The sequence below is a fragment of the Scyliorhinus torazame genome, chromosome 22, assembly GCF_047496885.1.
Source record: "Scyliorhinus torazame isolate Kashiwa2021f chromosome 22, sScyTor2.1, whole genome shotgun sequence".
Classification (NCBI taxonomy): Eukaryota; Metazoa; Chordata; class Chondrichthyes; order Carcharhiniformes; family Scyliorhinidae; genus Scyliorhinus; species Scyliorhinus torazame.
Window position 1 is genome coordinate 98,616,507 of NC_092728.1, and position 27,892 is coordinate 98,644,398.

The following is a 27,892-nucleotide window of genomic DNA, read 5'->3' on the forward strand; positions in this document are numbered from 1 at the left end:
CTCACAACTCGGAATAAAATCACTAAACTGGCAGAGCTTGGGGCTAGTTTTTTTTTTTAAAAACAGTTCTATTTTGTTGCCTTCTACAGAGGAGTCTCCTCCACAGAGAGCCTTCGACAGTTGTCTACTCAATTAAATGGCCTGGTGACTCAGGTAAGGCTGTTTGCTGAATCGTGAGCAGTACTTTTTTTTTTTGCTTCAAAATGAAAGGATACTTTTTCTCCTTTTATTGTTCTTTGCAAATGTTGTTGAGTCCTGTACTTAAGGGTGCATATACTGCATGCCGATCAGTAGGTGTGGTCACTGAATATCTCTTTTGCCACCTTGTCCCCCCAGAGGTGTGCCTAAAATCAAGAACCTTGACAGGATGGAGACAATTAAACCTCCAGTCTGGTTTTGCTTCGAATTCCTGGGCCAAGTACAAGAAAAGGGCTTGTCTGATGGGTAACCCCTTCCTGTCTCTCGATTCTAACCTTCCTCTCCCAAATGATGTTGGCATTTCTGTTTTGCACACTTTGACTCCCCTCACCATCTCCTCGCCTCACCTAAACTACAATTAGCTGCTGCTTGTGAATTTTCTCTGTCCTTCACACTGTTCCCCTTCCTGCTTCCTCACAGTTTTGAAATCCAGACATGTAGCATTGGTTTCTTCTTCATGACTCCTAAACTTACGGAAACACTCACTGGAGTCGTCAATTGGTGAAAAATGGCTGCTTAGGACTGAGCAATACTTCAATTATTTATGTAACCTGCCCATTGCCCTGTCGATGCTGTCAATGTTTGCATATTGTGTGGAAGCTGATTAAGTTCCATATTGAATGATGATGCAGTATACATTCCTGCGGTCAATATCGATTTAGCTCCTGCTGTCCATATGAAATAAAATTGAGAATATTGGACCTGCACAGCATGAAAAGTTTTCACAATGGATCTAACAGGATTTTCAAAATGTTTGGTTTCATTTCAGATTTCCAGCATTGGTAGACATCAGAACTAAACATTTAAAAACAAAAGTCGGAAAGGACCGAAATAATTTATTTGGTGGTTCAAGTCACTAAAGTACTTGAGCTTCACTTTGACATGGTACCTCTGAACCCCTTGAATAGATTGTCACCTTGCAGTTCTCTTGGGCATGCGCTCTCTCTGCCGCTGCCCCCCCAGCGTGCGCGCGCAGGTCCTCTCTTTCTCTCTCTGCCGCCCCCCCCCCCTCCCGCCCGCCCGCATGTGTTCTCTCTCTCTCTCACTCCGGTGATTCTTAAATCTTTAACCAAACTTCTGATCGCCTGGCCACATGTATCCTTATGTGGCTCAGTGTCAGATTTTGTTTCATAATGCACCTTGAGATGTTTTATAATGTTAATTTAAGCTGTTGTAGTAGTGTATGAGTTTAACTTTTTGTTTATTTCCTCACTAGACGACCTTCATGAATGGTGAAAGTGCAGCTTGTACTTTGAGCCAGAATGAACTGGAGGTAAGGTGGTATGCGAAGATTCAAATGTTGAGCCGCAATTTTTAACGTCTGAATATATATTTTTTATATGGATATATATTTAAAATGAACTTTCGAATTACATTTATTGCATTTTATTCCTATTTGGTAGCATATTTAACACAGCAGTGTAGATTCTCAGGGACATTTAATATTTTCTCGGACTCTTTGTTTGATTCTAGAGATTCTCTAAATACAGATGCATTCTATGCAAAAGCTGATCGTTAGAAACGCGATTATTCTGATGGAAAGTAGCTTAGTCTTGCTGCAGATTAGCCACTCGTGTCAGTTTCACTAGACTACGGAAATTTGGCATGTCAGCTACGACCCTCACCAACTTCTACAGATGCACCATTGAAAGCATTCTTTCTGGTTGCATCACAGCTTGGTATGGAGCCTGCTCTGCCCAAGACCGCAGGAAACTACAAAAAGTTGTGAATGTAGCCCAGTCCATCACGCAAACCAGCCTCCCATCCATTGACTCTATCTATAATTCCCGCTGTCTCTGAAAGGCAGCCAGCATAATTAAGGACCCCCTACACCCCGGACTACTCTCTTCCACCTTCTTCCGTCAGGCAAAAGATACCAAAGTTTGAGGTCGCATATCAATCGACTCAAGAACAGCTTCTTCCCTACTGCCAACAGACTTTTGAATGGACCTACCTCCTATTAAGTTGATCTTTTCTCTACACCTTGCTATAACTGTCACATTATATTCTGCAGTATCTCCTTCCTTCCCTATGTACGGTATGCATTGTTTGTACAGCATGCAAGAAACAATACTTTTCACTGTATACTTATACATGTGACAATAAATCAAATCAAAGCTCTAGGTTAAAAAAAGTTCTGAGGAGCTGATCGCTAACAGCACCATTTTAAATGAATTGAAACTTTGACCGGGATAGCCACATTGACTGAGATTGAACCAACATATTTCTCGTCACTGTGGTTTAGACTCCCGTATGCAGTCACTAAGCGATTGGGGTAGCCAGTTTTAGAAAGAAAATTGGAGTGTTCAATAGCCTCACGTCGGGCAGTATCTGGAGGGCGAAACAGTTAACATTTCAAGTGCAACTTGACTTCTTCGGAATGATTGAATTCCAAGGAAGAGTCATTTTGGACTCGCTGTGAACTGTTTCTCCCTCCGCAGAAGCTGTCAGACATGCTGAGTTTTTCCAGCACTTCTTTATTCCAGATCTCCAGCCCCTGCAGTGTTTTACTTTTATGTGGCTTAAAAAAATAAATCCGTGGTGCTGCGAGATTTTTGCTCTGTGGACAGGGAGTCTGTGAACAAGGACATTTTTCACCAGTTTTGCATAATTTGAGCCGGGAGATGATGCCGGGTGCCGGTGTTAGATTTTTCTCCGGGTTTGAACTGCAGCACTTGCAAGCTGTCACTATTTTTGTCACAGAACACAAGTTGCTGCACCAGTAATTGGTCATATTTTGTAGTGGCAAGATGGCGAGTGAGTCCTCGCTTCGTACTGCCTCTGCATCAGTTGTGTAAATTTTAGTTGGTGTGATTGTAATTGAAAAATGTGATCTGTACATGATTATGGCTTGTGGCTAACTAAAAAGTGAATGAAACTGTATCTGGTCGGCCAGGATTAAAAGTATGCACTCCTGGATTCTTGCATCATTGGCACTGTTTCGATGCCTGTGCTTGCTTTTTATATTTTTTGCATGCTTCATGTGTCACTGAATAGTTTGGTATTGACTAGTTTCTTATTGTAGGTTTGTGGAAAGTTACTTATTGAATTAATTTCTTCGTGTTCCGATTAATCTAACAAACTGTTTATATTCTGAGTTTATTAAAAGCTATAAAGTTCATACTGCAGTCCAGAAGTTTCCCCTTGTTTCCTGCTCATCCCCTCTTATTTTCTTTGCCGGTTTTTGAGTTAGGAAGAATCTTACTCCCACACCAAGTGGAATAGAAGAGTCCAGTATTTCTATTAATGCAGGACTTGGGGTAATATCCCTTTGCCTATTCATTGCATTCAAAAATGATCATCAATTATTTCCTTCAAATTTATAAAGACTTCTCCATTCCTGATTACTCTAGATTACATTTTTCTTTCCCAGTTATGTCAGTAGCATCCTGGAAATTTTGGTGGCTGATGCTGATTTTGGAGTTCAAAGATTTCAGTTTAATGATGCAGTATAAGAACTTGCAAGCCTTTGTTTTAAAAAGGCGATCCTTTTGTTATTATCACTCAAGTTTTGTCAGCATTGAACAATTGTACGAGAGCTGGACAAACCTACTGGATATTTGGACTGAACAAATAGAACATGTTTCATAAACTAGCCCAGGAGGGATCCAGAACACAACAAGAAACAAAGTTAGATGTCCTATTTTTTTTTTTTTCTGTGGTGAGGAATGCCACTGGATGCCAACCAGTGCTCATAAAGTTCAGCATTGACTCTTTTTACACATCCAGCATTTCAAAAGTGAATATCTATTGATTCTGAAATATTTCACCATCTCGTTATTTTTGGCCTCTCCATCTGTCTTCTCAAAATGCAGCACGTGTAAGCAGCAGCTGCATTGAGTGCCTGTTCTGGATTAAGCCCAAAAATGTAGAAATTGTGAAAAGAATATAGAGCTGACACATCTTTGAAGGTAACTTGATGAAATCAAGAGCTGTCCTGACAGTAAATACTGGAATATTTTTATTCCAGTGGTTGATTAATGTCACTGCACTGATCTGTCCAGATGTTGATTTTTAATGCATTTGCCACCACCAGGTAAAAGATTGCAGCAAGTGTTGAATTTGGATGAAGAAGAACTGGTTGACACGCTAACTTTTTTTCTGTCTGCCCAGTGACTTCAGTGACCGTTTATTCTGAAGAGTCTGATGGCCGCACTGTGCTAAATCAAAAATGAATGTTAGACTAACTGTTCACCAACAGCCATAGACACAAACTAAATATCCACGTCTGCTTTTCCAAATTATTCAGCTGTGATCTTAAAACTTTTTGTTGTCATCGATGAGCTATTGTGCTGCAATTGATAGCCATGTTATTCTACAATAATGTCTTGCACCAGTTTAGTGGTTTTTAAAAAAAAAAAGTATATTTATTGAAGGTTTTCATTTAGGAGAAAAAACCAACAAAGTTACAAAATAACAAATCCCGGCGAATGGGAAGAAGACAACTGCTTTAATACACACAAGTGCAGAATGGAACAGGAGAACCACATCACAATCAGCTCGATACAATCATTAAACAGGATTAGATACTCCTAACCCCCCCCACCCCCAAAGAAACCCAGGGATGATGGACAGGATAAAGCCAGAACCAGCATGACCAAACGGTACTTTCCCTCCCACCCACGCAGGCTCATAATCACCAGGAAAGCACACCGTCTCCCATGCCATAGTTGGGTGGAATCCAATGTAAATCCCCCTCAACTCTGGCAGTGCCAAAGGCACCACAGTCTAGTGTTTAATATTAGCCTTTCTGTGTCCTTTCTAACTCCCTAATCAAAATGGAGAAATCTGAGAATTGCAAGCAGCGCTCAGCCTTAGTAGCAGGTTCTCAATAATTTGTGTTTGGCGAGTTTGAATTCTGTTAATGCAAATTGAAATAATTCAAAACCCATCTTTATTGAAATGACTTAATTTGAATCACACCAAAAAATGGCTCTGACCTAAGAGGAGCAGGGGTTGTACATCGAAGAGGAGACTGAATGTGTAACCCTATAAATTTAAAAACAAAGTAACAGTTCAGGTGTTTCCTCGGGGCCTATCATGTGGGAACTCATGAACCCCAACCAAGAAGGGATCAGGGTGGGTGCCGGGGAATGGGGTTTTTGGCCAGAGTAAACCCGAGAGCTAGAGTGCTAACACCTATATTAGAGATGCTGTACCTGTTACCCTTGTTAGTTTCCAATAAACACGTTGTTCTTCATTACTCCCATCTACCTCGTGTTGCCTCGAGCCACCACGTTGACAAGTGTAAACTGGATTGATCACAATCCCGTAGTTGATGAACTCGAGGGGTGAGGGGAAAGCCTCCAAGACGAACACACTCCGTGACAGCGGTACCGGAGAACAGTGAATGAAAAATGTCCATGATTGGGAAATTAGACCCATTTGATCAGGGGGCCAAAGACTGGAGCCACTGTACTTTTTCGGTAAATGAAATAATGGGGGAGGAGAAACAAAGTTATCCCAGTAACAATTTTGTGGGCCTACAACCTTTAGAAGGAATTTGACGTCCTAGGTGGATCCTAACACAATCATTTGACCAATTAGTGAAGCTGTTCAAGGAGCATTTCAACCCCAGATCCACAATCCTACTGCAGCAATACAAGTTCAATTTGGCTGTCAGGGACCTAGAAAAGACTCTCTCGGCCTTCGTCCCCAGATTCTGGCAAATGGCCAAGCATTGCACAATTGTTTAGTATGTGGTATTAACAAGGAGTGTACAAAAAAAGCTGCTGGCTGAAACAAAGGTTATCCTGGACAGGGCGATTGAGAATGCCCAGGCGACTGAGTGTGCTGTGCTTCGATGTGCCAGAACTTCAAAGCGTGCAGGAGGGTGAGGTGAACCAGTTGTGGGGCGGTATGGCTGCAAGTTGCACAGCCAGGTCAACACGCAGAGAGTAAGTTCAGCCACAATCCCATGAACATGACCGTAGTCGGTGCCAAAATAAATTGGCCAAGTGCTCCTGTGGTAGAGCCAGATTAAAGGGGATCCAGAGGTCTCTGAGGCCACATCGTTGATCCAGGAACAAGCTGCAGGGTTGGTTGATTCCCAGGGAAGTTCTGTGAAGAGTGACAACATCGTCACATTGGGGCTGGTTTAGCACAGGGCTAAATTGCTGGCTTTTAACACAGACCAAGGCAGGCCAGCAACACAGTTCAATTCCCGTACCAGCCTCCCTGAACAGGTGCCGGAATGTGGCGACTAGGGGCTTTTCACAGTCGCTTCATTTGAAGCTTACTTGTGACAATAAGCGATTTTCTTTTCATTTTGTCACTTCCTGAATTTGAGGAGCAAGTTGGGGGATTGAGACGGTCTACGAGACCCAGGAAATCTCCTGATTGGTTAACGCTCTTATGGTCTGTTTAGAGACTCTTCTCTTGTACTCCTCAGTCTTGTAATTATTGTTTTGTAGCCTGTTTGTGCATGTGTTAATTGAGGGACATAATGGGGGAGGGATCAGGTAGTGTGGCTCCTTTTAAGGGATGTGCCCTCACTGTCCATATGACAGAGCCAATCATGTGAATTCTGACCAATGAGGGATCAGTGCTGGGAGTGGGGTTTCTGGTCAGGGTGAATCCGGGAGCCAGTGTTAACACCCGTTAGAGGATTCTATGCCCATACGTTACCCTTGTTAGTTACCGATAAGTACTTTGTTCTTCATTACTACCATCCACCTGGTATTGATTCGAGCCACCACAGTGAATTAAGAGTAAGCCAGCGATCATTTTGGTAAAGATTGGAGTGCATTGTAAAAGCAAAAAGATTCCGTGGAAGGACTGATGCAGTTTCATTTAATTTTTAAGCATGCGTTGGTAAAAACCACAATAACTTCACTTTTATTAATTTAACTTTTCTTTCATTTTTGTCCCTCCACTTTATTCTCTCTGATTCTGCATGTGCACACAGACACGAAACCAAGAGCTGACTGTTGCACTTGACTCCAGCAATTTGACAAATAGAGAACAAAGTGCAAAGCTAGAAGAATTGGTAAGGGAATGTGGAGTTTGATGTATGATCTGGGGGCCTCTGCTTCTCCGCTTAACTAAGTTAGGCGCCTGATAAAGATGTTGATCAGTCATCATCAGACTCGATATGTTCAGGCTGGAAAGCATTATAAAGATTTCTTGTGTTTCATATTTGCTCCATATTCCAAACGGTCTTGGAAGGGGGGCTTGAGTGAGGTATTTGTGTCTGATATGCCTACATGTCCTTGCTAATAATTGTACTCTTAAAAGAATAAGTGCAGCACAACTAGGGTTACCACTAGAAGTCCAGCAGTTGCACCTAGTCTACTATGTGTACTGTTAGACATAGACATAGAATTTACAGTGCAGTAGGAGGCCATTCGGCCCATCGAGCCTTCACCGGCCCTTGGAAAGAGCACCCCACTTAAGCCCATAACTCTGCCCCATACCCATAACCCAGCAATCCCATCCAACCGCTTTGGACACTTAAGGGCAGTTTAGCATGACCAATCCACCTAACCTGCACGTCTTTGGACTGTGGGAGGAAACTGGAGCTCCCGGAGGAAACCCACGCAGACACGAGGAGAATGTGCAGACTCCGCACAGTGACCTAAGTCGGGAGACTCCGCACAGACAGTGGCCCAAGCCGGGAATCGAATCTGGGACCCTGGAGCTGTGAAGCGACAATGCTAACCACTGTGCTATTGTGCCGCCCAGTGAAACGACCCCTTGTTTTGTTTGCTGCGTTAGCCCTCTTCTGTTTTTCTGCTTTTCCCCATCTCTAGCATTTTCTTTCCCCCTGTGGGAGAGAGGAGTGCTGCAAACACGGGTCCTTGGGTCCCTGTTCAGGATGTGAAACAATAAAACTCAAGAGACTAATATAATAAAATCGTGCAAAAGGCCCAAGTTTTTTTCCCCTGCAGTAGTTCTCCACAATTTTTTAAAACAAATTGTTAAAACCCCATTTGAAACACACTATAACCGAATTGAAATATCATGCTACTTGGCAAGCTTTTGCTGCACCGAGTGTTGCAGTGCAATCAGTAACAGCCTGTTGAGTACTAGTTACTGAACAACCAGCTTATTCTCTATATATTTGGACAAACTGCTCGATCGATTTTTATAATGTATGGAAAAATGCATAATTTCAACAGGACAGTGTTAATGTGGACAACAGCACTTGTGCTTAGTCCAAATAGCAGCTAGCATCATAAGACTTTCCTTGGGACCAGTGAAAGCTTGCCAAGTAGCACGGTATTTCAATATCCCTGTCCACTCCACTTCCTGGATCCTGCAAGTGTGAGGGTATCATTAAGATACTGAAAAATAAAACCCCTTGCAGCTGGACTGTTACTTGGGTGTGGGAGTGAGTATTGAGATGTGAGGCTCAATATAGGAAACCTAGCAACCACTTTATGCACGGGAAGCTCCCACTGGCGATAACGCTGCTGTTGAAATGGTGCCAATGGGTTTTAATGTCTCCCTGATGGGGCAGATGGGCCTCCGTTTAATGTCCCTTTCAAAAGACTGTGTCTTAGACAATACCACAATAAATTGTCAGCTTGAATCTCTAACCATCTGCCCTGGAGGCAAGAAGAGCTATTGAGCTGCGGTTGACTTTCGTAGTGTGTAGGGAGTGAGATTCTTTGAAATGCAGAACGCCAAATGCAAGAGTATGCCAAATTATTTTAAATCCGAGTGAACACAGCCCTACGTTTGCAACGTTAAACTACGTTGCCAGCATGGCACTTGCTGCGAGGGACTCTTATTTCATATCTTATAATCTAAGGTTGATTTGGAATTAAACTACCATTTGGAAAATGGAGCCCAGCACTTGGTTTGTTATGCAGACTGATCAACTTCTGTGCCTTTGGATTTTCAGACCACAGAAAGCTGCATGGAAGGTTTTGCCTTTTCTTTGTGCATGTGCATGACTGTCAAAATATTGCATGATCGCTCCAACTGTAGACTAATTCCCAGCCAGGAACAGAAACCCACCTGCATCTACATGGATGGTCTGTATCCTGATGCCAAAGGAATTCGTAAACTCGTGGAATTTGGCGTTTGGGTTTAGTTTTGAGAGGTTGGAGGAGGTGGTTGGCCACTGCAAAAGAGGAGCTGGTGTTATTTTAGCCCCCCCCACCCCACCCCCAAGGGTGATCTGGTATTAGCCTGTGGGTTTGGCCGAGGAGAACAGACCAGAGTAACACTTGGCTGTGCTCAGTTTACGCCTGGTGATGAGTAGATAAACCAGTTTTACACTAGGTACAATGATACGGGGAAAATGACAGGTGTTAGATGATGCTTCCAAGAAGGATTATGACACCATCACTTTTTTTAAGGAAAACTGAGAATCTTCCATCTCATTGTGAGCAGTAGCGTGGGAGATCTGCTAGTATGTGAAAGTAGATGGCTGTGCTCTTCCCTGCACCCCAAACTTTGTAACGCTGCCTGTTATAGCTACACAGATTTATGAATAACCAAATCAGAAGCTGAGAATTCACCCAGGTTGATAACAGCAATTAGGTTGCTGCCTGTGTCTTTGTCTCTAATAGCATTGAAATTTGCTTTGCGTTGAAGAGTGCCTATCTATTTTGCCTATTTCTGCAGCTCGGTAATTCAAAAATTAATTGAAAGCAATTATTCATTAGTGACTTTGTGCGGGTTTTGTATGCGCGCAACATTAAAAGTATGTTTTGATGTAGTAGTATGTGTTTGTAATTGCTGCGTTTTGTCGCTTATTTTATTGGAATACAGGAGTAAAGAAGCAACCGATTTGTGTTTTAATATTTCACAGTAGCTTTCATCTCTTTCTGCCTTACAGGAAAAACACATTCAGTTTAAAAATCAGCTCGAGAAGGTAAAACAGCACTTTTCTTTCTGTCCATGGTGTCCTTGCATTTTGCCCCATTCTGCTGTAATTGATTCTATTTCCAGTCAGTGGGGTTGAAAGGGGACTTGTTTCCAGGCTTTTTCAAGTGTCTTTTATTTGCTATTGGGATTATTCGGGTAAATTTCCTTCTTCACCGTGCCGTCTTGTAAAATGACTCGCGTGTCTTTTTGCTGATCTCTGCTTTATCCCAGCATTAGTTTTAATCATCAACTTTGCGGTTGGTGGTCATGCCCCTGCAGAGGCAATTGTTGTAAACTGAATGTCTTTTCCACAGCCCATAGAGCAAGTTCACGGTTCAAGTTCTCCACAATAGCAGCACACAGTGCTGCAATGAGAAACTTTTCTGTTGTGAGCGTGGTGATTAATTCTAACGTTTGGAGCATATAGTGAATGAATCAGTTTGGGGGATTGTTAAAGTCGAGTCCCTCTGCTGAGATTTGAAATGGTGGGGTTGGCTGGAGGGTGGGTGGGTGGGGTGTGTCTGGTAAGAAATATGGGAAAGGTTTGTATTACCTTGATAGTTTGCTGCGCATACTGGGCCGCTTCACTTTTTTCTTTCTCGCTGCCGGCTCCTGACTACCATCCAGTGGCCTCTTCTGGAAAGTACACGTGTGTGCCTTTAGGCTGAAGTCTGCACTGTTAGCTTTAAGCTTAATTTATAGTTCTGTGTCTGTGTTAAGAAAGGGGGAATCGGGGGCCGTACGGTGGTGCAATGGTTAGCATTGCTGCCTCACGGCGCCGTGGACCCGGGTTCGATCCCGGCCCCGGATCACTGTCCGTGTGGGGTTTGCATATTCTCCCCGTGTCTCCCCAGCAACCCAAACATGTGCAGGTGGATTGGCCACGCCAAATTGCCCCTTGATTGGAAATATAAAAAAGAAAGGAAAGGGGGAATCTGGGTTTTGGTTGCCTGCATGTCTGTGGGTTTGTTTGTATACTTGCATTTTTAAAAATGAGGTTCAATGATCCTAGATGTGGGTGGATTTATTATCAAGAGGGGAGTGGTTTAGGGAAGTTACTCTTAAAAAAAAAAAGTAGAAGAACTAGGCAGTTGCCTAGAAACTGGAGACCTACACAGACACGAGGAGAAACCAAAAGCAGTTTTAGTTCAGATGGAAGCGGATGCCGGGGGAGCTGGACCCGAAAGGCAATTGCAGAAAGCGCATTTCCCAAAAGAACAGGAAAATGTCCCAGAAACCAGGCAAAAAAGGCCCAGGAAGACCATCAAGTCAAGGAACAAGAACACTAATCTGAGCATGGTCCTGCTCAGTGAAGTTGAAGTACAGAGCAGAGGAAAAGGCTCCCAAGTTGAAACAGCTACGGGGAGCAGCAGCAAGACAGAGTGGCCTTCAATAAAAGGGTCTTGTAATTTCAATGCTTATTTGAGTTTCATTTCTGTGGGTCTTTTTTGCAAGTTGGTTCCACTTGAGAGTAAATTTCAATTTGAGCTGGGAGGTTGAAGAAAAATATATTTTGCACCGTGCTCATACTCTTTGTGCATCCCTGCCTTTCCACAGGAAAAACAAGCTTCTGAGCAGAAGTCCAACCAAAAGTGTGAATCAATGAAGGAACAGCTAAAAGTAAGCAGAGCTTCTTGGGCAGTCGGGTTTTCCTCCATTTCCCCCTCCTCCCCATCTCCTCTTATTTAGACCTTAATTTCTTATTAAGTTAATGTTCTGTGGAACCTCCAGTGACAGTTTTGTCTCTGTGGTAACCGCCTCGATCGGAGTCACAAGGCTGTGAACCTGAATCCTGCTCCGGAGAGTTGAAAACAGTAGTTTAGCTGGCACTTTGTTGCTGTCTTTCAGATGGGACATTAAACTGAGACCCCGTCTACCCTTCAGATGCTCATAACAGATCCCTTGGCGCTATTCGAATAATAGCGGGGGAGTTCTCTGCTGTTCTCCCCAATACTTATTTCTTGATCAGCATAACTTAAAAAAACAATTTCTGGCCATTGCTGCGGGTGGGACCTTGCTCTGCAAATTAGCTGCCACATGTAATTTCTTGACTGTAATGCCATTTGGGATGTTGCAAGTTCATTGATTCTTTTTATTCTTTCCTGCATTGAAATCGGGAATCCCGACCACATTGATTCTACCTCTCCTTACACTGTTGGCCCCACAGTGAGGTGCCGACTTGTAGTGCCAATTGCCAGCCCAGTTATGGTTGATCAATTCAGCCACACAGACTAGCTGTAAAACCTGAGAGATTTCTTAATATGCAGGATTCTGCTCGTCATTGTTTTAATCATCTGAGAAATTGGGGCGCTTTCAACCAGAATTTTAAAAGCTGCTTATTAAGTGGTGACCCTGCTTGTCAAAGATGCACTTTTATTTCCTTAGTAATATGCTTGTGTTGGATATTCTAACCAGTTGGGGGAAAATAGACAATTAGCTGTATCTTTGCCAACACTTTCAGCTCTCTTGTATGCATTTTGAAGTTTATCAAGCTTGATATCTGCAAAGACCATTACAGAGACCTGGTTGAGGGAAGGGCAGGATTGGCAGCTAAACGTTCCAGGATTTAGATGTTTCAGGCGGGATAGAGGGGGATGTAAAAGGGGAGGCGGAGTTGCGCTACTGGTGAGGGAGGATATCACAGCTGTACTACGGGAGGACACCTCAGAGGGCAGTGAGGTTATATGGGTAGAGATCAGGAATAAGAAGGGTGCAGTCACAATGTTGGGGGTTTACTGCAGGCCTCCCAACAGCCAGCGGGAGATAGAGGAGCAGATAGGTAGACAGATTTTGGAAAAGAGTAAAAACAACAGGGTTGTGGTGATGGGAGACTTCAACTTCCCCAATATTGACTGGGACTCACTTAGTGCCAGGGGCTTAGACGGGGCAGAGTTTGTAAGGAGCATCCAGGAGGGCTTCTTAAAACAATATGTAGACAGTCCAACTAGGGAAGGGGCGGTACTGGACCTGGTATTGCGGAATGAGCCGAGCCAGGTTGTAGAAGTTTCAGTAGGGGAGCATTTCGGGAACAGTGACCACAATTCAGTAAGTTTTAAAGTGCTGGTGGACAAGGATAAGAGTGGTCCTAGGGTGAATGTGCTAAATTGGGGGAAGGCTAATTATAACAATATTAAGCGGGAACTGAAGAACATAGATTGGGGGCGGATGTTTGAGGGCAAATCAACATCTGACATGTGGGAGGCTTTCAAGTGTCAGTTGAAAGGAATTCAGGACCGGCATGTTCCTGTGAGGAAGAAGGATAAATACGGCAATTTTCGGGAACCTTGGAAAACGAGAGATATTGTAGGCCTCATCAAAAAGAAAAAGGAGGCACTTGTCAGGGCTAAAAGGCTGGGAATAGACGAAGCCTGCGTGGAATATAAGGAAAGTAGGAAGGAACTTAAGCAAGGAGTCAGGAGGGCTAGAAGAGGTCACGAAAAGTCATTGGCAAATAGGGTTAAGGAAAATCCCACGGCTTTTTACACGTACATAAAAAGCAAGAAGGTAGCCAGGGAAAGGGTTGGCCCACTGAAGGATAGGCAAGGGAATCTATGTGTGGAGCCAGAGGAAATGGGCGAGGTACTAAATGAATACTTTGCATCAGTATTCACCAAAGAGAAGGAATTGGTGGATGTTGAGTCTGGAGAAGGGTGTGTGTATAGCCTGGGTCACATTGAATTAGGCCACTCAGTCTATCGAGTCTGCTCTGCCATTCAATCATGGCTGATATTTTTCTCATCCCCAGTCTCCTGCCTTCTCCCCATAACCCCTGATCCGCAGCACGGTAGAACAGTGGGTAGCACTGTTGCTTCACAGCTCCTGGGTCCCAGGTTCGACTCCCGGCTTAGGTCACTGTCTGTGCGGAGTCTGCACATTCACCACCCACCCCCCCCCCCCCCCCCCCCCCCGGTGTCTGCGTGGGTTTCCTCCTTGTGAGAGGGGCAAGGTTTAGAGTAGATGTACGAGGCAAGTTTTTTTACACAGAGGGTAGTGGGTGCCTGGAACTCGCTACCAGAGGAGGTGGTGGAAGCAGGGCGATAGTGACATTTAAGGGGCCTCTTGACAAATACATGAATAGAGGGATACGGAGCCAGGACGTGTAGAACATTGTAGTTTAGTCGGGCAGCATGGTCGGCACGGGCTTGGAGGGCCGCAGGGCCTGTTCCTGTGCTGTACTTTTCTTTGTTCTTTGTTACCTGGTTTAATCTCGTCTCATTTTTAGAAAATGAATACCATTTGCCAGATGTTCAGTGCAACCTGCAGATATGTTTGCGTTTGGTGGGAGTAACTTGTACTTTGACCGTGACCTTTGGTCCAGAATATTGTTCTTGGCAAGTTTTTAAACCAATGATTGTTGTGTTCTGTCGATTCTCCAGTTGGATCATGAAGTCTAAATAATTTAATATGATTCACAGCTTCACGTAGACACGATTGAGATTTTGGTATCTGAGAAATCGGAACTCCAGTTAGCGCTGGCCCATGCAAAGCAAATAGTGCGGAGTAAAGCAGGTAAAGCCTTTTGAATTAACTACCAAATGGCCCATTTGCTGCTGCTAACCAATCTTGCTCTTGAGAAACAACTGCTCCCTGTAACTAGGTGCTTTTAAACACTTTTTTTCAACAAAAACAGTCCATATTGGTATAATTTGCCTCTTTTTGTTTTGCCCCTTCCCCACCCACAGAATCCCTGTCTACACATATCTGGGTGACATGTGGAGGTTTCAACATGTTTCTGTCAAATTGGGACGTCCAAATTTAAAATGCTGTACTTTTATGTGTCACTTGCAGGGTTTGTGGGGTATTGTTGAAAGGACAATGATTTTACAAAAGCGAACATCCGTGTAAGGCAGTGCCAGAACAAACTATTCTGGCAGAACTAGTTTTCAAAGTCCTGATATGCATGGCAACCTGAAATGAGGGTGTGTCCTGTTGTAATGCATATATAAAAATCAGCTGGTGGAAACACATAGCCATCTGTTCACAGAATCATAGAATTAACAGTGCAGATGGAGACCATTTGGCCCATCGAGTCTGCTACGACCCTTGGAAAGAGTACTCTACTTAAGCCCACGGCTCCACCCTATCCCAGTAACCCCACCTAACCTTTTGGACACTTAATGGGCAAGTTAGCATCTGGGGGACTCCCATAATCTGGCACATCATAATTGAAGATTCTTTTGTTTTACTGCCTCCATAGATAGTTCAGGCAGTGTACTATTGGGCCCCCCTCCACCAACACCCCGACTCTCTCTGTCTCCCTCTCTCTGTCTCCCTCTCTCTGTCTCCCTCTCTCTGTCTCCCTCTCTCTGTCTCCCTCTCTCTGTCTCCCTCTCTCTGTCTCCCTCTCTCTGTCTCCCTCTCTCTGTCTCCCTCTCTCTGTCTCCCTCTCTCTGTCTCCCTCTCTCTGTCTCCCTCTCTCTGTCTCCCTCTCTCTGTCTCCCTCTCTCTGTCTCCCTCTCTCTGTCTCCCTCTCTCTGTCTCCCTCTCTCTGTCTCCCTCTCTCTGTCTCCCTCTCTCTGTCTCCCTCTCTCTGTCTCCCTCTCTCTGTCTCCCTCTCTCTGTCTCCCTCTCTCTGTCTCCCTCTCTCTGTCTCCCTCTCTCTGTCTCTTCCCCAGGGTAGAGGGGTCAATTACTAGGGGGCATAGGTTTAAGGTGAGAGGGGCAAAGTTTAGAGTAGATGTACGAGGCAAGTTTTTTACACAGAGGGTAGTGGGTGCCTGGAACTCACTACCGGAGGTGGTAGTGGAGGCAGGGACGATAGGGACATTTAAGGGGCATCTTGACAAATATATGAATAGGATGGGAATAGAAGGATACGGACCCAGGAAGTGTAGAAGATTGTAGTTTAGTCGGGCAGTATGGTCGGCACGGGCTTGGAGGGCCGAAGGGCCTGTTCCTGTGCTGTACATTTCTTTGTTCTTTGTCTTTGTTCTTTGTTGTGAACGGTTTTAATAATCAGAGTATCCACCCCTTGGTACTGAGGGGAGGGTACCCTTTTTCTCCAACACAAAATAAGTGTTTGTACCGTTTGGCCTTGTATATATTTTTTACTGTTTTAATAAAAAGATATAGCTAATGGATGTAGAAGGTGACTTCTGGTTTGTGGAATTGAACAAAACTGCACTTAAGTTGAGACTCTCAGCTGCAAAGACCTGTCTTAGGGTACAGTGGTGGTGTCCCTGCCTTTGAGCCAGAGCTCTGGGTTGAAGTCCCACTCTAGGACTTGATGGTCATGGAAGGTGTGTTCATGATATTTTTCTATAGGTTGATAATCAGCCCTGTTACTCCTTCCAACACTTGCCCACTATTTCCCAAAGGGAAAGCAAGCGTGAGTGAAGATATCAAAGAAACAAACGCTAAAAATCTGCTGTATGTCTCATGTGGATAGACCGGTGTATGCAACCGGTGAGTGAACATAATATCACTACACTCTCACTACTGTGGGTTGCTCATCTAGATGGCTGGCAGCCAGGAAATATGGCTGCCTTCTTCCTGTGGGCCCAAGCATTTTACTTAGATTTGCATTGGATTATTAGCACAGAAATGGGATAACTGGCCTGTGCTGGTGTTTATGCCCCTGGGTGTGCCTCCATCCTCCTAACCCTATTAACATATCCTTCTCTCTCTCTCTCTCGCTCCCATTTTTTCTCTCTCCCCCCCCCCCCCTCTTTTCTCTCTTCTCTCTTCTCTCTCTCTTTTCTCTCTCTCTTTTCTCATTTTTCTCTTTTCTCTCACTCTCTCTTTTCTCTCTCTCTTTCTTTTCTCTCTCATTGCTCTCTTGCGCTCTCTCTCTCTCTCTCTCTCTCTCTCTCTCCTCTTTTCTCATTTTTATCTCTCTCTCTCTCTCTTTCTCTCTCATCTAGCTTCCTCTTAAATGGGCCAGTGCTGTTTATAAAATGGAGACTGGAATTGTACACTATGTTCTTTGCAATTTTTGTTTAATCCCCTACTATTCAACTGTATCCTTCTCGAAATGAACCCCTGTACTTTTTAATGGTTCTATTAACTTGTGCTGCTATTTTGGTGATTTGTGTATCTAGCTCTTCGCTGTTTGTGCTATTAATATTCAAGCATGACGTGGCCTCCTTATTCCTCCCACCAAAATGCACTGGATCCTTCATTCTGCAAACTCATTAATATGCATTTTGTCACACTGCTAACAGCTTGACACTTCTCTCGTGCTTCTACAATGCCAATATCCACCTCTATTAAATCTGTTGTTATTGCAAGATCTCGAGATTTCTGTGCTGCCTTTTGTTACCACCTTGTAGCCGATATTGGAGAGAGGAGGTGATGCTTGAGAGCAGCACCAAAGTAAAGGCCCTATGGAGAATAATATTTATCCATCAACCAACCTCCCCAAAACAGATGATTTGTCCATTTGTCACTACGCTGTTTGAAGGATCTTGCTGTGCACAAATTGGGTGTCAGGTTTCTTGGGTGAAAAGCAGCTACACTTCAAAAAGTACTTCATTGACTGTAAAGGTTTGGGATATTCTGGGATTGTTAAACGTGCTTGATTTAAATGCAAGTCTTTAATCTGTTAAAATTCAAAATTGTATATATTTTCCATACACTTTGGATCTGTGGTCAATGCATCAGCCTGCTTGGGTTGTCTTGTTGCCTAGTCAGACTGGGATAGACAGTGTGGCAACCTTTGACCTGAGAACAAGGAAAATTTGTAATTTCTTTAAAATGCCTGTGGAAATTGTAATTCCAAGAATGTTGGAAAAAATGTTTTTTTAAGATATTGGTTCATATGACCTGGCAACCCTTGACCTGAAAGCAGTACCAGCTAGGTAAAGGTAAGGTAAAGTCACCGTCGTCCCAGTGACCAGCGGCTGCTTTCCCTTTTTGAGGGGGAAGAGCTGACAGGTGGTGATTTAACCCGAGGGTCACCACGCCTCAGGTGAGCGGCATGGCTGAGAACGCGGGGCCTTCATGAATAACCAACTGGAAAGAAGTTGCGATCAAACATCGTGTGGCCAGACGAAGAACTGCAGCAGAGGGGAGAACAGGGAAGACTCCTTCACGAGGAACTGTGTGTGTGAGAAACAGTTTAAAAAGGGCAAAAGGTGGGGGTGAGAGCAGAATTTGAATTGGATAATTCTGCATCTACACTTTCAGTTTTGCTGGAGGTGACAAAACCGCTTGCTGAGGTTTATTAAAGGGAGTCCCTGGGACTGTGCCGGAAGACTGTTGTGAACTTGAGTAAGGAGTTTCTGCAGGACTGTGCCTTTCGGGTGACCGCTGTCTCCAGCGACATGTGATGAAATTCAGCTGCGGATGAATATGACTCGCGAGCCGAATCAGTTGAATAGGAAACTGAGAGATCAGGCAGACTGGAAGCTGAGTGAAAGAACTTTGGAACTGCATCTGGTGCTACATGTCTGCTGGGAATGATGTGGGTCCTTGTGGTTGTATAAGGTGTATCTTTGTTGTATCCACTGTATAAAGTGAAGTTTACCTTTTTTATTTGAAGTATCATTTGTCTGTTAGTTTGTTTAATTTATCTTGGACCCCCTTTGTGTTGAAGTAAAAGCTGCAAAGTGGTATTTTGAGTACCTTCATTTGCAGAGGTGATTCTATAGTGGCATTGTTGCTGGTGTAGCCACTTAAAATGGCCAACTCCCGATTTTAAAATGGTGAACGGCAAAGGCTGATGGGAAAGTCAGCCAACAGGACAAAAACGAGCAGCTGCAGGTTGACTGTATTTACCTCTGGACAGGCCAGGCAAGATCGATACCAGCAACCATCAGCATAACAAAACACCAGCCATCTGCATACTAACGAGCAAACCCCGGGAACAATGAGCAACATTTAGACACACAAAGCAAAACCAGACTCTTTGGCGCCAGCAGAAGCCCACACAAAGGAGGTGAACGACCACCTCAAGACCGCCCATCGATCAGGGAACCGCTCCAGCATTGGAGAAATCGAACCAAGCAATTGGGACAAAGTCCAATCACTTGGGACCAGGTACAGGGTCCGCCCCGAAAGGCGGGAAGCCCCTGGGGACGATAAGAATTGAGCCCCAAGCTCAAGGCGCTCTCTCTTCCAGCTCTCGTAACTCTTCAACAGCCGCTCAAAAACTGTAATCTCAGTTCAACGCTCGCTACGCGATAGGCGCTCCGAGCTACCAATCTGTACCAACTTCGAATCCCGCAGGCTCAGAATCCGAACGAAAGGCCATTTGTTTCCCTGACCTGGTGGGCCAGTTCCAAGTTAGGTATTGGCCTGTTAGCTGTAGAAGTAGCTTAGATGTAGAATTTGTACATGAGTAGTGATTACTGTGTATAATAAATGTGCTTTGATTTAAATCTTACTAAGCGGTGTATTGGATTATTGATCATTACTCGGACTTGAACCGCGTGGCAGTATCATAAAGATACCTAGCGACTCGAGAGCAAAGGTGATAAAACAGAGCAATTAAACTAAGGCAAAAGTTAGCAACACTGGTCTGGTAATGCAGAGACCCAATTTTAAAAATGGAATTAAAGTTTAATTTTTTTTTAAAAAATAATATTTTATTGAAAGTTTTTGGTCAACCAACACAGTACATTGTGCATCCTTTACACAACATTTTAACAATACAGATAATAATGACCTTTTTTAAATTTAAACAAAAACAACAACAAATAAATAAATATTAAATAACAAAAAATAAAAACTAGCCCTAATTGGCAACTGCCTTGTCTCAGGCCACCCCCCCCCCCCCCCCCTCAAAGTCCTGGGCCGCTGCTGCTGCCTTCTTTGTTCTCCCCTATCTATCTTTCCGCAAGATATTCGACGAACGGTTGCCACCGCCGAGTAAACCCTTGAGCCGACCCCCTTAGGACGAACTTAATCCGCTCTAACTTTATGAACCCCGCCATATCATTTATCCAGGTCTCCACCCCCGGGGGCTTGGCTTCTTTCCACATTAGCAATATTCTGCGCCGGGCTACTAGGGACGCAAAGGCCAAAACATCGGCCTCTTTCGCCTCTTGCACTCCCGGCTCTTGTGCAACCCCAAATATAGCCAACCCCCAGCTTGGTTCGACCCGGACTCCTACTACTTTCGAAAGCACCTTTGTCACCCCCATCCAAAACCCCTGTAGTGCCGGGCATGACCAAAACATATGGGTATGATTCGCTGGGCTTCTCGAGCACCTCGCACACCTATCCTCCACCCCAAAAAATTTACTGAGCCGTGTTCCAGTCATATGTGCCCTGTGTAATACCTTAAACTGAATCAGGCTTAGCCTGGCGCACGAGGACGACGAGTTTACCCTGTTTAGGGCATCTGCCCACATCCCCTCCTCAATCTCCTCCCCTAGCTCTTCTTCCCATTTCCCTTTTAGTTCGTCCATCATAGTCTCCCCTTCGTCTCTCATTTCCCTATATATATCCGACACCTTACCGTCCCCCACCCATTTCTTTGAGATGACTCTGTCCTGCACCTCTTGTGTCGGGAGCTGCGGGAATTCCCTCACCTGCTGCCTCGCAAAAGCCCTCCAATTGCATGTACCTGAATGCATTCCCTTGGGGCAACCCATATTTCTCGGTCAGCGCTCCCAGACTCGCAAACTTCCCATCCACAAATAGATCTTTCAATTGCGTTATACCTGCTCTTTGCCACATTCCATATTCCCCCCGGGGCAAACCTATGGTTGTTTCTTATCGGGGACCCCCCCAGTGCTCCGGTCTTTCCCCTATGTCGTCTCCACTGTCCCCAAATCTTCAGTGTAGCTACCACCACCGGACTCGTGGTATAGTTCCTTGGTGAGAACGGCAATGGGGCTGTCACCATAGCCTGCAGGCTGGTCCCCCTACAGGACGCCCTCTCTAATCTCTTCCACGCCGCTCCTTCCTCCTCTCCCATCCACTTACTCACCATTGAAATATTAGCGGCCCAATAATACTCACTTAGGCTCGGTAGTGCCAGCCCCCCCCTATCCCTACTACGCTGTAAGAATCCCTTCCTCACTCTCGGAGTCTTCCCGGCCCAAACAAAACCCATGATACTCTTTTCTATCCTTTTGAAAAAAGCCTTCGTGATCACCACCGGGAGACACTGAAACACAAAAAGGAATCTCGGGAGGACCACCATCTTAACTGCCTGCACCCTCCCTGCCATTGACAATGCTACCATATCCCATCTCTTGAAATCTTCCTCCATCTGTTCCACCAACCGCGTCAAATTTAGCCTGTGCAAAATGCCCCAATTCTTAGCTATCTGGATCCCCAGGTAACGAAAGTCTCTTGTTACCTTCCTCAACGGTAGGTCTTCTATTTCTCTACTCTGCTCCCCTGGATGCACCACAAACAGCTCACTCTTTCCCATGTTCAATTTATACCCTGAAAAATCCCCAAACTCCCCAAGTATCCGCATTATTTCTGGCATCCCCTCCGCTGGATCCGCCACATAGAGTAGCAGATCATCCGCATATAAAGATACCCGGTGTTCTTCTCCTCCCCTAAGTATTCCCCTCCATCCCTTGGAACCTCTCAGCGCTATCGCCAGGGGCTCAATCGCCAGTGCAAACAGTAATGGGGACAGAGGACATCCCTGCCTTGTCCCTCTATGGAGCCGAAAATATGCCGATCCCCGTCCATTCGTGACCACACTCGCCACTGGGGCCCTATACAACAGCTGCACCCATCTAACATACCCCTCTCCGAACCCAAATCTCCTCAACACCTCCCACAGATAATCCCACTCCACTCTATCAAATGCTTTCTCGGCATCCATCGCCACTACTATCTCCGTTTCACCCTCTGGTGGGGCCATCATCATTACCCCTAACAACCTCCGTATGTTCGTGTTCAGCTGTCTCCCCTTCACAAACCCAGTTTGGTCCTCATGAACCACCCCCGGGACACATTCCTCTATTCTCATTGCCATTACCTTGGCCAAGACCTTGGCATCTACATTGAGGAGGGAGGTTGGTCTGTAGGACCCGCATTGTAGCGGATCCTTTTCCTTCTTTAAAAGAAGCGATATCGTTGCTTCTGACATAGTCGCGGGCAGTTGTCCCCTTTCCTTTGCCTCGTTGAAGGTCCTCGTCAGTAGCGGGGCGAGCAAGTCCAAATATTTTCTGTAAAATTCAACTGGGAATCCGTCCGGTCCCGGGGCCTTTCCCGTCTGCATGTTCCTAATTCCTTTCACCACTTCTTCTACCGTGATCTGTGCTCCCAATCCCATCCTTTCCTGCTCTTCCACCTTGGGAATTTCCAGCCGATCCAAAAACTCCATCATTCTCTCCCTCCCATCCGGGGGTTGAGCTTCATACAATTTTTTATAAAATGTTTTATAAAAACACTTCATTCACTCTCTCCGCTCCCCGCTCCGTCTCTCCATCTTCGTCTCTCACCCCCCCCTATTTCCCTCGCTGCTCCCCTTTTCCTCAATTGGTGTGCCAGCAATCTGCTCGCCTTCTCTCCATATTCATACTGTACACCCTGCGCCTTCCTCCATTGTGCCCCTGCAGTGCCTGTGGTCAGCAAGTCAAATTCCACATGCAGCCTTTGCCTTTCCCTATACAGTCCCTCCTCCGGTGCTTCCGCATACTGTCTGTCCACCCTCAAAAGTTCTTGCAACAACCGCTCCCGTTCCTTACTCTCCTGCTTCCCTTTATGTGTCCTTATTGATATCAGCTCCCCCCTAACCACCGCCTTCAACGCCTCCCAGACCACTCCCACCTGAACCTCCCCATTGTCATTGAGTTCCAAGTACTTTTCAATGCATCCCCTCACCCTTAAGCACACCCCCTCATCCGCCATTAGTCCCATATCCATTCTCCAGGGTGGACGCCCTCTTGTTTCCTCCCCTATCTCCAAGTCTACCCAGTGTGGGGCATGATCCGAAATGGCTATAGCCGTATATTCCGTTCCCCTCACCCTCGGGATCAATGCCCTACCCTCGGGATCAATGCCCTACCCAACACAAAAAAGTCTATGCGTGAATAGACTTTATGGACATAGGAGAAAAACGAGAACTCCTTACTCCTAGGTCGACTGAATCTCCACGGGTCCACCCCTCCCATCTGCTCCATAAAATCCTTAAGCACCTTGGCTGCTGCCGGCCTCCTACCAGTCCTGGACTTCGACCTATCCAGCCTTGGTTCCAACACCGTGTTAAAGTCTCCCCCCATTATCAGCTTTCCGGTCTCTAGGTCTGGGATGCGTCCTAGCATTCGCCTCATAAAATTGGCATCGTCCCAATTCGGGGCATACACGTTTACCAACACCACCATCTCTCCCTGTAATTTGCCACTCACCATCACGTATCTGCCCCCGTTATCCGCCACTATAGTCTTTGCCTCGAACATTACCCGCTTCCCCACTAATATAGCCACCCCCCCTGTTTTTCGCATCCAGCCCCGAATGGAACACCTGCCCTACCCATCCTTTGCGCAACCTAACCTGATCTATCAGTTTCAGGTGCGTTTCCTGTAACATGACCACATCTGCTTTAAGTTTCTTAAGGTGTGCGAGTACTCGTGCCCTCTTTATCGGCCCGTTAAGCCCCCTCACGTTCCACGTGATCAGCCGAGTTGGGGGGCTTCCCACCCCCCCCCTTGCCGGTTAGCCATCATCTTTTTCCAGCTTCTCGCCCAGTTCCCACGCGGCTGTATTTCTCCCAGACGGTGCCCCCCCCGCCCATCCTTTCCCGCACCCACTCCCCCCTTTCCCCAGCAGCAGCAACCCAGTAATTCCCCCCCCCCCCCCCGCTAGCGTAATTACTCCCCCCATGTTGCTCCCAGAAGTCAGCAAACTCTGGCTGACCTCGGCTTCCCCCCGTGATCACGGCTCGCCCCGTGCGGCGCCCCCTCCTTCCTGCTTCTCTATTCCCGCCATAATTATCATAGCGCGGGAACCAAGCCCGCGCCTCTCCCTCGGCCCCGCCTCCCATGGCCAACGCCCCATCTCCTCTCCCTCCCCACCTCCCCCATCACCACCTGTGGGAGAAAGAAAAGTTACCATACCGCAGGATTAATCATACAATCCCTCTTCGCCGCCCCCCCCCCCCCCCACTCGTCCCACCACTTTGTCCAAACGTTCATTTTCGTAGTCCAATCATTCCAATTTTTCTTCTACAATAAAAGTCCACGCTTCATCCGCCGTCTCAAAGTAGTGGTGCCTCCCTTGATATGTGACCCACAGTCTTGCCGGTTGCAGCATTCCAAACTTTATCTTTTTTTTGTGAAGTACCGCTTTGGCCCGATTAAAGCTCGCCCTCCTTCTCGCCACCTCCGCACTCCAATCTTGATAGACGCGGATCACTGCGTTCTCCCATTTACTACACCGAGTTTTCTTCGCCCATCTAAGGACCATTTCTCTATCCTTAAAACGGAGAAATCTCACCACTATGGCTCTGGGAGCTTCTCCTGCTCTCGGTCCTCGCACCATAACTCGGTATGCTCCCTCCACCTCCAACGGACCCGTCGGGGCCTCCACTCCCGGTAACGAGTGCAGCATCGTGCTCACATATGCCCCGACGTCCGCCCCCTCCACACCTTCAGGAAGGCCAAGAATCCTCAAGTTGTTCCTCCTTGCGTTATTTTCCAGTGCCTCCAACCTCTCCACAGATCGTTTCTGGTGTGCCTCCTGTATCTCCGACTTCACCACCAGGCCCTGTATGTCGTTTTCATTCTCTGCTGCTTTCGCCTTCACGACCCGAAGCTCCTGCTCCTGGGTCTTTTGTTCCTCTTTCAGCCCTTCAATCGCCTGTAATATCGGGGCCAACAACTCTTTCTTCATTTCCTTTTTTATCTCCTCCACGCAGCGTTTCAAAAACTCTTGTTGTTCAGGGCCCCATATGAAACTGCCACCTTCCGACGCCATCTTGGTTTCTGCTTGCCTTCCTTGCCGTTGTTCCAAAGGATCCGCTGCAATCCGGCCACTTTCCTCTCCTTTTTCCATCCGTGTCCAGGGGGAACACCCTTCTGGTTTACCGCACGGTGTTTTCAGCCGTTAAAATTGCCGTTGGGGCTCCTATCAAGAGCCCAAAAGTCCGTTTCACAGGGAGCTGCCGAAACGTGCGACTCAGCTGGTCATCGCCGCACCCGGAAGTCCGAATTAAAGTTTAATGACCATGAATCCATTGCCGATTGTCGTAAAAACCCATCTGGCTCACAAATGTTTGTTGTCCTGATCTGGTCTAGCCCACATGTGACTCCAGGTCCACAGCGATGTGGTTGACTCTTCAATGCCCTCTGAAATGGACTAAGCCACTCAACTGCTTAATAAATCTCAGGAATGAAACCGGACTGACCACCTGGCAATAACATAGACACCAGAAGCGACAATGGCAAACTCAGCCCTGTTGAACGTGCAAAGTCCTCTTTGCTAACATTGGAGGCGTGTGCCAAAATGGTGAGAGCGGACTTCGACTAGTCAAGCCAGTCTGATATCGCTCTTTGGGATGCATGCTGAACATGACTAAGAAGCGAAGGAATAACCAACGTGCCAAGAAGGGCCGTGGCCATGTCCAGCCCATTTGATGCACAAACTGTGCCCGCTGCGTCCCCAAGGACAAAGCGATTAAGAAATTTGTCATCCGCAACATTGTGGAGGCTGCTGCAGTTCGAGATATTTCAGAGGCCAGTGTCTTTGATGCTTATGTGTTGCCCAAGCTGTACGTGAAATTGCATTACTGTCAGCTGTGCTAACCATAGCAAAGTGGTGAGAAATCGTTCACGAGAGGCCAGGAAGGATCGAACTCCACCACCACGTTTCAGGCCAGGCGCCAACCTCCCACGTGGACCCCCTCCGAAGCCTATGTAAACATTGGGAGTCCAATAATTTGGTTTGAAATAATAAAAATGTTGGACCATTTTTTAAAAAAAACCAAAAAGAAAACAGTCTGATAGCGTCACATTGATGGATCATAGTCACATTGATGGATCATGTCGTACACACTATGTCCCAGACATCACCATCGTCCTTGGGTGTGCCCTGTCCCATCAACAGGACTGGCCTGGCAGAGATTGGTGGCACAGTGCTATACAGTGAGGAGAGATTTGCTCTGGGATTCTCCTCAATCGGCTCAGGAGCCCATGAAGTCTCACGGCATCATGAGCAAGAAAGCCAGCTGATCACCAGGTACTGCCCTCCCCTCCGTTTGCAAATCTGTGCTCCTCCATGGTACACACACTTGGAGGACGCATTTGAGGGTGGGAAGGGCACAGAATGTACTCTGGCTGAGGGGCTTCAATGTCCATCACTAAGAGTGGCTTGGTAGCACCACTGCTCACCGAGCTGGTCAAGTCCAAAAGGACATAACTGCTAGCCTGATTCGGTGACAGATGGTGAGGGACCATCAAGAGACAAAAACACACTTGATCTCATCCTCACCAACTTGCCTGTCGCAGATGCATCTGTCCTTGACGGTATCAGCAGGGAGTGACCACCGTGTAGTCCTTGTGGAGACACAACCCCATCTTTACATTGAGGATGTCCTTCAACGCTTTGTGTGCCACTACCACTATGCTAAATGGGATAGATTTTGAACATATCTAGCAACTCAAAGCAGGGCATGCATGAGGCACTTTGGACTCTGGCAGCAGCAGAATTGTACTCCACCACAATCTAACCTCATGGACTGGGATATCTCCCACTTTACCATTAATGCCATGCCAAGGGCAGCAGACCCATCAGAACATCACCACCTGGAGGTTACCCTCCATGCCTCACACCATCCTGAATTGGAAATATATCATTATACCTTCTCTGTCACTGGGTCAAAACCCTGGAACTAACAGCATTGCGGATGTATGGATGTACCGACACCACATGGACTGCAGTGGTTCTAGAAGGTGGCTCGCCCACCACCTTCTCAAGTGTAATTGTTAATAGGCAATGAATGCTGGTCTAGCCAGCGAACCCCACATGCCATGAATGAATAAAATTTTGGGGTGGGAGCGGTGAGGGTTCATTGGGGCGGGGGGGCGCGGTGGGGTTATCATTCAGTAAATTTAGTTCGATTTACAATTCCTTTAGCATGAAAATATACATGACTAAGTTGTCAAAAGAGAAAATGCTGGAAGATCTCAGCAGGTCTGGCAGCATCAGTAGGGCGAGAAAAGAGCTAACGTTTCGAGTCCAGATGACCCTTTGTCAAAGCTTTGTTACAACCATGTTGTCATAAGTTTATATTACATAGTGCACTGTCAACTTCATCATGGCATTCGTCATACTTCAGTACAGTGCTGAGGAAGTGCTGCCATTCAGCAGGTCATAGTGCTTCCTGTGTCCAATATTCTTCCTCCACTAACACCTGCAACTGGTGGTTCATCTCATTGCTGTTTGTGAGTTACTATGCACACTGTGGTTATCTCCATTTGCCTGCACAACATTGTTACATTCGCACTGAAGCAACTTGGGGCAGTCTTGCAGACTGAATCCACTGTATATGCAAGCTTGCTTTTTCACTTGTGTTTCCTTACAATCAGCTTCTGAAAATCTCTTCTCCCAAGATATATTTGAGTTACGATATGGCATTTTCGTCTTACACTTGTTTTTTCCTCTTGTGCTTTTTCCAGATGAAACAGGAGACCTCAATAGCAAGCTGAGTGCCTCAAGTCACAGAGTTGCAGAGCTGGAGCAAACTCTATCCAGCATCTCATCCCAACAGAAACAGTCTGACAAAGTAAACTGCTAATTCCTCTTTATTACAAAGGCCAACATTCTTGGGAAATAAAATTTGCTGTGTATTATATTTTCCAAACATCTTCTCTTCACAGTACTATAAAGAACTTGAAAAAGAAAGAGCGAATCTTAAACAAGGATTGGACAAACTAAAGTGAGTTAGAAAAGTGTGTTAATCATATTTGTAAGTCACATTGTTTAACTTTGGAAAAATCATCTGAACTGGAGAACAAACTAAATG

At 45.8% G+C, this 27,892-nt stretch overlaps 1 protein-coding gene and 1 pseudogene across 3 annotated transcripts in view; both read left to right on the plus strand.

The window, feature by feature from the left end:
* golga2 (golgin A2) overlaps window positions 1-27,892 on the plus strand; it is a 104,432-nt gene that overhangs the window by 20,845 nt on the left and 55,695 nt on the right. For 2 of the 3 annotated variants that reach the window (XM_072488706.1, XM_072488709.1), the window contains 8 exons: window positions 90-153; window positions 1,415-1,471; window positions 7,106-7,186; window positions 9,989-10,024; window positions 11,575-11,637; window positions 14,433-14,526; window positions 27,546-27,652; window positions 27,747-27,805. In XM_072488706.1, the coding sequence (XP_072344807.1) occupies window positions 90-153; window positions 1,415-1,471; window positions 7,106-7,186; window positions 9,989-10,024; window positions 11,575-11,637; window positions 14,433-14,526; window positions 27,546-27,652; window positions 27,747-27,805 (561 nt within the window). The remainder of the gene's footprint in view (window positions 1-89; window positions 154-1,414; window positions 1,472-7,105; window positions 7,187-9,988; window positions 10,025-11,574; window positions 11,638-14,432; window positions 14,527-27,545; window positions 27,653-27,746; window positions 27,806-27,892) is intronic. The other variant, XM_072488708.1, reaches the window with a different exon arrangement.
* Window positions 25,440-25,839, plus strand: LOC140398848 (small ribosomal subunit protein eS26 pseudogene; annotated as a pseudogene).